The sequence below is a fragment of the Parasteatoda tepidariorum genome, chromosome 2 (assembly GCF_043381705.1).
Source record: "Parasteatoda tepidariorum isolate YZ-2023 chromosome 2, CAS_Ptep_4.0, whole genome shotgun sequence".
NCBI lineage: Eukaryota > Metazoa > Arthropoda > Arachnida > Araneae > Theridiidae > Parasteatoda > Parasteatoda tepidariorum.
Window position 1 is genome coordinate 92,880,480 of NC_092205.1, and position 12,179 is coordinate 92,892,658.

Genomic DNA, 12,179 nt, shown 5'->3' on the forward strand with positions numbered 1-12,179 from the left:
TTAATTTAAAAATTGTCATTTACTTAGGTTTTCTGGGCTATGCTTCATATGTTAATGAAATAATTACAAGTTCTTCTCTAAAGGATGAGGAGGATGATCAGCTGTTTTACACTAAAATCTATTTAGCTGATGACCTAAGGGTAATTTATTATGGATAGTTTTTCAAGTTTTAATGTAAACAAATTAAATCTGAGTAGCCAAAATAATATATTTTGTTACTTTATGTGTCGATTAGCTATATTCTTCATAACAGAAGCACAAAATAATTTCTGATTTGAAAAAAAATTTAAAATTATTGCAGGAGTTTTATTTTAATTTTATAACCGTCGTTGAACAGCCGACCCAATTCCGGGTTTACGACTACTAATGTTCAACTCCGTAGGCTTATAGTTTTGAACCCAATCCAGAAGACAAGGGAGCACTTGGATCAAGTATTGGGAGAAATTTGCCTTCATTGAGGACTTTTTTATGGAACTAACCCACATTTGTGTTACATGGAGAGAAAAACCACGAAAACCTCTCATGGTTAGCTTGACAGCAAGGGGGCTCTAATCCATGAACCGTCTACCACTGAGGATATTTTACGTCAGCACTGTGGTCGGTGTGAGCTAGGTATATTGCAGAGATTTTTATAACCGTCCTTGAACAGCCGACGGAATTTGTAGTTGCCCGGGGTTTTCTTGATTTTTCTGTTAGCAAAAACATTTTGTCAATATAGGTCCTGGTTGTCATGTGTTTCTCCTGATAAGCCTGACTTGTTTATGCAAACAGTAATGGACTTAAAAATAATCAATTTGATGAATCAAAAGATGTAAATCCGGAAATGTTTTAATTAATAATGCTAGTAAAAATCATAAAATTCCATAGTTCAAACTTAGAGACTGTCCACTAATTATGTTCATGGTTTAAGTATATTAGCCTTACCTGCAAGATTCATTGTTTCAAACTTTTTAATACTTGAATCCTTTGTGAGAAAGAATCTCAATTAATAATTTTACCTTATCAAATTTTTATGATGAATGCCGGGTGGCACTGATTTATTAATTTCTGCAAATGGAGTAAAAAATCTATTAGGGTGGAGTGTTGTAATTTCATAATTATTGATTTGTCTTTTTCATCCAATTTCATAAAAAGATCGATCACAATCAACACGGTAATATTATAAGTGAGGGATCATCCACTAAAACACTTTTGAACAAAATGTTACGCAGCATATTCTTTTTAATATTAATTAAATCCAGATTGAAATTATTTGTTTAAAGAAGTCTTGAACTTGATTACAAATTTTAATTAACTATTGGAATGAAGGATTATTTATTAATGTATACTGATTATTATTTTTTTAATGAATAGTACTACAAAGATTTTCTGCATATTTATTCCAATCTAAGTTGAGTTATTTAGGGCTCCATTAATAAAATTTTTTCTAGGAATTGCTAAAACTTTCTGTTCTAATAAAATAATTTTAAAAATGGTATGTTTTCTTTTTATTTTGGCATTGAATTTTGCTTTATTTAGTAGAGCAAATAATTATTTTATTTGATTATATTGACTGTTTCTATTTTTTTAATCATCCCGTGTTTCAAATTATGTTCAAATAGCAATTCCTTAGAGTACATTTATTAAAATATTTTTTTAAATACTCCATTTTAAAATAATATTCTGAAATTTGTTTTAACATTTCAGAAAAAGTGGTCGATTAAGTTAGATCATAAAGCTGAAATCTTCCAAAATTTAAATGGAGCTGTTGGTAAGTATTATTTTGTATCTTCCCCCCCCCCCAAATAACATACTCAATGCTTTGTTATGAAGTCATTTTGTTTTTGTAGGAGATGTTGAGCTAAGATTCTCAGACACTGACAGCTATTTGCACAACACAGCATATGCCACCAATCCTTTAGTTGTTCATGGTAATGGTGCTAGTAAAGTAAGTGTAAAAGCTTATGGATGGCAAAGCTCAACCATTTAAACAATTTTACAATTAATATTTGCTTTTATTGCAGGTTGCTTTGAATTCTCTCGGCAATTACTTAGCTAAATCGTGGGTGCCCAAGAAAGGATGCATTAGTTGTTTTGAAGACACAATCAAACTAGAAACTTTTAAAGTAATAATTAGTTTTATGTTTTTTAATTTTCTAAGTATCTTAATAATAGTAATAATGATGATACAACAAAAAGGAAAGAGTTAAATCTTTTAAAATTCACTATTGTGGAGATAGTCTCATCGACCATTTCAACCTTCATCTATGAAAAGGTACCCCAACATAGAATCGAGTTTATATGTCTTGTATACTAGGGAATTGTAATTTTGTAGTGGTAGATACACTACAGTACTCTCCCACCAGAATTATATAAGTGATAGAATTTGATGAGCAAATACCACTAGTTGATTCATTGTTGTTTTTTGTGAGAAGCTGGGAGAGCTGTTTTAAGATCACCATACTTTTAAATGCTGATCGTGAGAGCTGTATTAAGTTCACGACAGAGCCTCTCCTGTGTTGGTATTAGCAGTCGAGTGTATACAAGCCGACGTTGTGTGTGATCGAAACTGAGTAGCAGCATCGTGAAGAGGTGGATAATGTCGCAGTCACAAGTAGCAAGTCAGCTGTTCAACGGGACTATCCATTGAATTAGGCGTGTTCAAATCGAAGTGGGCGTTTCTGTCAAGGTAGGCAAGTTCACATCACACATGAATGTCACCAATATGGTGAGAGTCACATCGACCTGTAAACCTTCATCTATCAAAAGGTACCCCAACATAGAATCAAGTTAATATGTCTAGTGAATTGGAATTGTATTTTTGTAGCGGTAGATGCACTACAACTATAAATAGTTTAAATCTATGCATGAGTTATTAAATTACTCTTATGCTTTAGTAGTTATCAGTTATAAATGCTGTTGGCCAAACTCAAATATTTCTTACTTTTTAAAATAACAAAAGAAACAGCCTCAGAAATATCCTAGAATTCTCAAATATTAATGCCAGAACAAAGTGTTAAAGTGATGGCAAATCTTGCAGTTATGTCTTACAGGTACTTTTCATGGTGTTTAGGAGAATTTTTGTCAAAGAATCTTGTAATCAAGTAAACACTTTTATCACGTTCTTCCCATTTCTAAATAGATGAAAAGTTTTTGATAATATTCTATGTTTTTATTTCTTTGTTGTTACCAAACTTTTTCCTGTGATTGCTAAGCAAGGGATTTGTTAAATAAGTGTAAGAAATTTCCTTTTATTTAAATGCCAATAGGAATTAACCCTTTGCCACAGAATTTTAATACACATATTTTTCATACTTTTTTTATTATTTTATATTAAGGTAAAAATAAGTAAAAAATATTATTTTTAGTGTTTTAGTAATTTATTGGTATAAAAAACAGCATAAAACATTGGTGTCATTTTCTGCTTTAAAAGTAAAAGTCACTTCCAAACAATAATTTTTGAAATTAACACTTATTTGCAGTTATTTAGATCTAAGAGAAACAGTTATTCATAATCGAAATTTCTTTATTTTACAAGTTCAAGAACTGATAAATTTTTGTAATTGTTAATGAGAAAAAAAGATTCAAAGTACTCTTTTTTGGATTTTATATTTTAGTACAATTATAATCTTGATAATGTAACGGATTTTTTTTGGTAACTATTGGACTGCCTTTTATAATTAAAACTAAACTTGGTGATGCGACAACCCAAAGAGGGCCAAGGCCTACTGTGCCCCTCAGTTTTCTTGACCTTGGGCTCTGGTATGCAAGAGCAGATGTTCAGGTTGGGCGTTCAGCCTATCTCAGAACCCCCGGTGTTTAGTCCTCAAGTATGCTTGGTACTCATTTTATCGACCCCCTGAAGGGATGAAAGGCTGAGTCAACCTCTCCCGGCATGAGAATGGAACCCAGAACGTGTGCCATGAGAGTACAAAGCGTTACTACCCTGCACTGGGCGTCGTTTTTATAATTAAGGAGCAAAAGTCGTTTTTATAATTCGGTGACGCATCTGCGTCAAAGGGTTAAGTTAAGGCCAATCTTGCAGTTGCTTCTTAAAATGAGCACTCCAAGATGTTTAGGAAGAAGTTTTATTTATTTGTTTATTATTATTATTTTTTTAAGGGAGAAACTTTTATAAAGTTCCTATCATGCTATTCAAAAGTAAATAATTCGATAAGAACTCTAGTGTTTCCAGGTTTTTTCCTTGTGGTTGGTAAGTAATGAACTTGTCTAAGAAATTCATAATCTTTTGAGCGAACAGATATTTTATTTATTTTAAATTAAATGAGTTTAAAATAGTTAAACATAAATTGAAACAGATAATAATTACTAATAATAACTGCCTCTACTAATAATTTGATATCTTGTTAAAATATTTTTATTGCTAGTGTTTTTAATTTGTGTAATCTAGCAGAAACTAGGCTAACAGATCTTATTTATGAGTCAATGTAAATTTACATTTTGTAATTTTTGTTCATAAAATGAGACAAAATCTTCTTTGTTAAAGGTGAAAGCAAAACCTCATGTTATCGTTGGAATATTTGTGGAACACCCAACACCATTCTTCAAAGAATTCTTAGAAAGGATTCTGTTGCTCGATTATCCAAAAGAAAGAATGGATCTCTTTATCCATTGTGGTGTAAGTATATTAATTTTTTTTAATGCTGTAAATTTCTTTATTTTTGAAGCAACACTTATTTTGCTAGATTTTTGATGACTAATATTTCTTTAAAATTGTGATTGGAGTGCGAAACTTTTAGTTTTCTCATGTTAACCTTTTGAGTCCCAAGCGGCGCGATCGTGCTGTTAAAATGTTATGTCGAGAAAACCCAGTTCATTTCGAACAGTGTGGACATCTGTTGGTGTGTTACTGATTGTTGAAGTCGCACGCTCAGATTTAATGAAGCAAGTACATCACAGAACTCCTTTTAATGTAAATAGTACATTTTACAATAGGTAGAATGATATTATAATAATGCAATAATACATTACAGAATAAAAAATTTTATTTCATTGTTATCACTATCCTCTGAAGTGCTCAATAAGCGTTGTCTTTTGCACTTTACTGGAACAAATTAATCGTCATCGTCGTCAAAAATATGATCACATGGATTTGTGATTTTACTTATAAATTTTCCTTTTCGATTTATTCTACCTTTTAGGAGATACACCAAATTTTAAAAAGTTAAGCAATAAATCTAGATCAATTTTTTACTTACTTTTTGTGTTGCTTCGTCTAATTAATTTGAAACACACAATTATTAACAATGAAAATTTTATTTATTTACTTATTTATTAATACTAGTTTGAAATCTGATTTTGTTTATTTTTATAATAAATATTTCTTTATTCAGATTACAGTTTTTTTTATATATAAAAGTTTACGTAATTTATATTGATCCTCAAGCATAACTTTAATTTTATGCATTTAGAACCTGACTGCAGTAGTCATTAGTGCTTTGATACTATTATTGTTTTTAAGCATAGTTTGTATATTAATGACGTCTTATAATATTATTGATTTTGTTTATCTTGATTTTTTCAGACTGAATATCACAAAAAAGATCTTGATTCTTTCCTAGTGAATCATCAGCACAAGTACAACAAGGTTACTTATTTAAAACTGGAAAATGATTATAAAGAGTGGCATGCCAGAAACTTAGGATTGTAAGTAATCATTGACTGACAAAAAGAAACCTCAATTTTTTATTATAAAAATAAAAGAGAAGCATTTAAAATAGGCATGTATATAGATAGCAACGATTCAGGCAAGGTTCGTGGTTGTTCTGATAAAAAATGCTTTATCTTTTTTTGTCCTGAAATTCCGAATTTTTGTGTATGTCCAGAACCATTTATTTACAAATGTAAATGAGAACATTGAAATAATCAATTTGGCGACTAAGAATTGGATGATTCGAATTTTCGACCTAACATATCTTCATTTTAATTAACAGTGCAAAATTCGATAGTTCAAACTTATGGACCATTCACTTGTTACATAGAAAGTTGAGACATATGGCCTTACTTGCAAGATTAACTCTTACAAGCATTTTGCGAATTCAGTCATCTTTAAAAAAAAATTTTTTTTTGATAAACGTTGTATAATTTGCCATGAATTCAGATGATTATTTATTATTTTCAGCCAATGTAGTTACAAATTTTGAAAGGTGGAATTTTGCAGTTTCACAATTATTGGTTCACCTCTTTTTTATAATTTTAAAAAGGAAAAATGATCTATTCAAAAATACAGTAATTATATCCTAGAATTTATAAATGTTGAATTAAGATATCATTCTCATTCACTATGTTTTTGTTTTGAAATTATCTAAACATAATTAAGGTCAAGTACTAGTAGTAATAGTACTTCATTTACCTCACACTAGAGCTGTACAATGGGCGATGGCATAAGAAACATCCCTGAGGATGATCTAAAGACATGCCATCATAATTATGATCCTCTGCAGAGGGGGTGGCTCCCCGGCTTTGGTTGAACGACGACCTGTGCGAGATAACTAAAATCAAAATATATTGTAAACATATACATATTATTCTCTGTATGTCAAATCTGTCTATTTATATGTTGTTGAATTTTTATAATTACTCGATTATTTTTAAAATTACAATTGTTAAAAGTGTTTCAGGAAAAATTTCTTTTCTTCCTCATTCGGGCAAGTAAGCATTTTATTTTATAATCATCGTTGAACAGCAGACCCAATTTCGAGATAATGGCTATCAATGTTTAACTTCATAGCCTTGAACTTTTAAACCTAAGTCAGAAGACAAAGGAACCCCTAGATCAAGTATTGGGAGAAATTTGCTGTCGTGGAGGACTTTTTGATGGAACTAACCCACTTTTGCATTACATGGAGAGGAAAACCATGGAAACCTTGCAGGGTTAGCTTTATGATAAGGGAACTCTAACCTATAATCTGTCTACCACTGTGGTCGGCATGAGCTGGGTGCGGAATTCAAATCGACCAGTATCTCCTGAGCCACCACGGCTCAAACAAAATATTGTCATGGTTTATAGATAGTGTAGTCTTTCATAAATTTGTAGCTCTGTGTCAGAATCTATTTCACAGTTAAAAGCTGATTACACAGCTTAGTAGAAATCTTTTTTTGAAAACTTATCCCTAATGTTCAGCTGTTAATTGCTCAAATTTTAGATCTTGTCTTATTAATATCCTATTGCATACCTTGTTTATATTAATTTCTAAGTTTTCAGTTGACATATTTTATGTCTTTAAAATTTGTTTAATTTTTATTTTTCAGGGAAGAATGCACCAAAACAAATTGTGATTACTTTTTTGCTATAGATTCAAATGCACAGTTAACAAATCCAGATGCTTTACGCCTTCTAATAGAACAAAATAGGTAATTATATGTTCTCCTACATGCAAATGCATTTTTGTTTGTTGAATATTTAATATATATGCCAAGAGTGATACTTGCAGGAAGAAAACGAAAAAATGAACTCAGTACTGTGGTTTAGTGTAACACAATAGTGTTGCTTAGTGTTGTTTTATTTTTATAAGTTATATTTAACTTTTATTTATTACAATGACTTAAGTAACATATTTTTCTCTGTAACTTTTAATTTTGTGATAATTTATGCCAAAAAATTGTAATTTGCATAACTGTTTGAAAGATCTGATTATTTTCGTAATTAGTGCCATTTGTGTGTGCAAAATATGTACAATTGTGTATAAATTTTAAACTTTCTTTATTTTGTTTAGACTAAAGTACTTTTTTAATGAAGGTTAAAAAATATGAACAAATTTCATGCTTTCCAGACATGAGCAGTAATTTGTTTTGTCTGTCATTGTCATTGCCATGCATAATTTCGTCACTCCAGGTTCTAGTCATACATTTTTGATTGATCTCCTTATTAACTTTAAACTGATTTTTAACTTCATTTAAAGTGATTTTTAGCTTTATTTAAAGTGATTTTTAACTTTATTTAAAGTTATTTTTAACTTTACTTGAAGCTAAATAAAAATTTTAAATCACTCTTTAACAACTACAGTAGTCTGCAATGCTATTTATATTTTTATCAGTTTAAATTCTCTTTTAAAGTGTTTAACTTTGTTTTAACTTAACAAATTTAAAGACACAGTATAATAAAAATCGCATAAAAGAAACAATTAATATAAAATCTTAATTTATTTAACCCCAAAAAGTAAAATTTAGATAATTATTGTTTTAAACATATTCCAATATAAAGTAATAAAAATAATGAATTATTGTATTAAATACTGAAAAATATTAACATAATCAATGACTTTTAAAAATAACTGAAAAACAAATAAGAATTTAAGTCTAATAAGTTTCTGAATAAAACTAAGCTGCTATTCTTACAAAATTGATAATTGAAAGGTAAATTTACGTGATTGTTAATCTTTTTTTTTCTTCCTGTGAAACATATTTTAAACTAATAGTATGCTCAGAAAATCCAATACAACAAAAATATAAATATAAGTTTAAATGCATTAAATTTTACTAAGTGTAAATTTATCTCTATATTATTTAACAAAAACCTATTAACAATTAATTCCATACCCACTTTTAAAGCTTGGCTTGAATCTTAAGCTTGACTTTGAAATTTTTGAGCAAAATGAAGCACTGCTGTGCAGAGATAACTGACAAAAGATTAAGATCATTAATAATTGTTGGCATAGTATGCAATATATATAGTATGCTTTGAATGCAATTTTTTAAGTCTTTTATATTTATTTTTTTCTCCTTACTATATTATTAATTTCTTTATGGACAATGTCTTATACAATTGGTTTTAATAAATATTTATAATTTATTATATAATCTGATATCTACTTTTTCAGAGTTATTATATAAATATTTTGTTAACAATTATGTTTCAGTCTAATTTAGTTTTGTTTTTATTTTAATTTTAAAAGGAATTGTAAGTTAATAAAATTCAAAAATCTGTAATTGAATCATATGATATTATTTTAAATGCATTGCTATTATTTTTATTTCATCAGATGTATTGTACTGAATTCAATTGACTATAGTTAGGAGTATTAATCTTTAGTAGAATGATTCTAGATGACATTTATGTTGTAAAAAATTGTAGAAAAATTAAATTTTTTCCTGCCCTTTTATTTAAATATTAAGGCAGTATACTTTATTTTATAACCTTTGCATTATAAACATAAATAATGTTTATAATGCAAACATAAAAAGAAGTATGTGTTTATTTACAAATTTATGTTTGACTTTTTTTTTTCCAGACGAATAATAGCACCCTTATTAGTGAGACCCAATAGATTGTGGTCCAATTTTTGGGGATCTCTTTCTACGGATGGGTTTTATGCCCGCTCTGTTGATTATGTTGATATTGTGAAGAAAAAGAGGAAGTGAGTAAAATTTTTTTCCTTCAAATTTACATATCTATGAAAGCTGTGATTAAATGGGTAAAAAGGACTTTTCAGAAGCAATTCAATTTAATAAAATGTCATTAAGTTATCTGGAAAAAAAAAGAAATAAGTTGTAGCTATTTGCACTTGTGTACTGATTATATTCACTTTTAGAAAAATAATTTGTGCTCATAATAATTATGTTACATACAATGAAGTTGCTCTATACAGGTATCTGTGCACCTGGAAAGTCATGAGAAATCATGGAAAGTCATGAATTTCGGCAGTGAACAAAATTTGTCATGAAATGTCCTGATTTTAACTATTTTTAAAAAATTATCATGGATAAGTCATGGATTTAGGTCGTCAAAAAATCTAATTCTTGAAATGGAATATACTCCCTCCACCGAATTTCAGGGTGTTCTGAATATCAGAATTTGTAACAAAATCCCCACTCACAGTCATATTTTATTAAAATATAGAATTTTTGTTCTTCAAAAATTATGATGTTCTTTCAAAACATGAAAGAAAAAACATTTCTAGAGCGAATTATCTTTTAAACTTCTGTGATTTCAGAATTTTGTTATTATTTATTTTTTTATTTTATCAATTTCAAATTCTAACTGAAGCAAGCTATAGGTGAATGTTTTTTAATTCCAAAATGAGAACAGAAAAAGGAGGAGCATTTCTTTCCTTTCCGATGAGCAGGAAAAGTATCTTTAAAATATAATTCTGCAGAGAAAAAGAAAAAAAAAATTTTTTCCTTTTGTATTTTTTTCAGCTATTTTATTGCTTCTACTCTTTCAATTCTCTGTTTTTTTTTTTTTTTTTAATTTAAAATCCATAAATATGAAGATGCAGAGTATAACCGTTTTGGTTATACCTATTATCAATTACCTATTATTCAATGAATGTTATTATAATGCTTTTTAAATTTATTGGTGTGTTTTTGTTGGAGAAAGTAGTAACTTCGTTAAATCATGAAAAATTCTTGGAATTAGTCATGGAAAGTCATGAAAAGTCATGAATTTGAAAATCTAAAATGGAGCAGGTAACCTGTCTATAATTTAATTTATTCCATATTAAAATAAATTTATTATACATTCGAGGCATTATATAACGACCCCTGTGTCCCCAATGGACATTATAGTGTGAGGTTGCTGTATTATGAATATGCAAAACTATGACAAATATTTACCCATTACTCAAAAATACTGTATTAATATTGTTCTTTATCCACTTCCTTGAAAAATTCTGTACTAAGCATGTGGCATTATGCTGGTTATGGGCAGCCATTTTTGCTTGTCTAAACAAAAATAAAACCAAGAAGAATGCAAATACCGTTTCTTTCACTCGAAAATAAATCTTCGATTCCCACACGTCACAAAAGAGAATACAATTTTCAAACAAATATATGATAGTTGTACTTATTGAACCCTTTGCAAAGAAATTCATCAAGATTGTGAATACATGCAACCGATTTGCACACAAGTACAGGGCTGATTGTGCTCCGGAAAAAATCCGGATTTCCGGACTTTTCGCTTACAGTGATCCAGAAGTTTCCGGAGATCAAGGCCCAGACGTTTCAAAAAATCATTGATCACAGAAGTTTCTGGAAATCAAATTTTCAAAGGTGGAACTTAAAAACACAGTTTATTTTATTTGTTTGTAAGAGAGAGCTAGAGATACACTTTATAAGCTTATATAATGTAAATAGTTGTTATAATCATAAACTCAAGAAAGAAAGACATATTTGTAAATTTTATTAATTATCCAGGTCATCATAGGTATGTGTAAATGGTATAGGTATGTGTAAAATTTTAAAAATATTTTAAGTAAACTAAGAAATATTGAGAAAAAGGAAATAACCTTGCTTAAATTTTTTTCTAATTTTTCAATTTAAACTTATTTTTTTAACTCAAGAAATTTTCCGGAATTTTGACTTGGGCTCACAATCACCCCTGCAAGTAGGCAATATATACTTCTTATTCTGAATCATGGAAAAAGTAATACATATTTCAACATCTTTTTGATCACAAATTACACCTAGGATTATTTAGGATAATAATAGGTTATCCATGGCCCTATCCCTCTTTCTTCACAAAGGAATTTAATATGTTTAATCTTTATTCAGAAGTAACATCTAAATAAATACTGGTTTGAATCATTTTCTTCCTTCAGACTTTGCTATGCATTGATTCGTTCTCAATTGAAAACTGTTAGGTTTGAAAGCTCTAAAATGTTTCATACTTTGTTTTTGAAGTGATTTTTCTTGAAATTACAATGAAAATGAAATAAAATTTCGTTCACTATATTGGAATGAATAGCTCAGTTTCGGAAATCTTATTGAGCATTAAAATAATATTTCATCTGTGCAACAGCAAACTTCATGTTTTGATCGTTATAATGGAGGGGTTGCAGCTATGAGGGGTCCTACAAAAGAGTGTAGACTGCATCAACAGTAATAATTACAACAAAATTTAATTTTACTTTTGTTGAATGCTTCTGATAAATCACTAGGGGGCACTGCAGGCTCTTTATTGCCTATACTTCCAGGTTACTGCTTCTGGTGTATTGTGAGGCCATTTGGCTTACAACGTTTTCATCGTGTTTTGAGACTATCTTGATAAGTATTTGTTACCTAATTTGTTATTAGTATTTACAATGATTTCTAAGTCTCAAGGTGTCTCTTGCTGTGCAATTTAGCTTTTGAAAAAAGAATCATTACAAAACACTTATTACCTTGTCAACAATATACCAACTTAGAAATTTAAACCAAAATGATGATTTGTAAAATGAACTTAGTCTCACAGCTTAAGCAAT

The 12,179-nt window shown here is 29.1% G+C and overlaps 1 protein-coding gene across 2 annotated transcripts in view; it reads left to right on the forward strand.

The window, feature by feature from the left end:
- Positions 1-12,179, forward strand: part of LOC107442755 (procollagen lysyl hydroxylase) — a 57,892-nt gene that overhangs the window by 14,971 nt on the left and 30,742 nt on the right. For both annotated transcript variants that reach the window (XM_016056390.3, XM_016056389.3), the window contains 8 exons: positions 28-140; positions 1,687-1,750; positions 1,830-1,927; positions 2,004-2,105; positions 4,487-4,618; positions 5,525-5,646; positions 7,252-7,353; positions 9,231-9,356. In XM_016056390.3, coding sequence (XP_015911876.2) covers positions 28-140; positions 1,687-1,750; positions 1,830-1,927; positions 2,004-2,105; positions 4,487-4,618; positions 5,525-5,646; positions 7,252-7,353; positions 9,231-9,356 — 859 coding nt within the window. The remainder of the gene's footprint in view (positions 1-27; positions 141-1,686; positions 1,751-1,829; positions 1,928-2,003; positions 2,106-4,486; positions 4,619-5,524; positions 5,647-7,251; positions 7,354-9,230; positions 9,357-12,179) is intronic.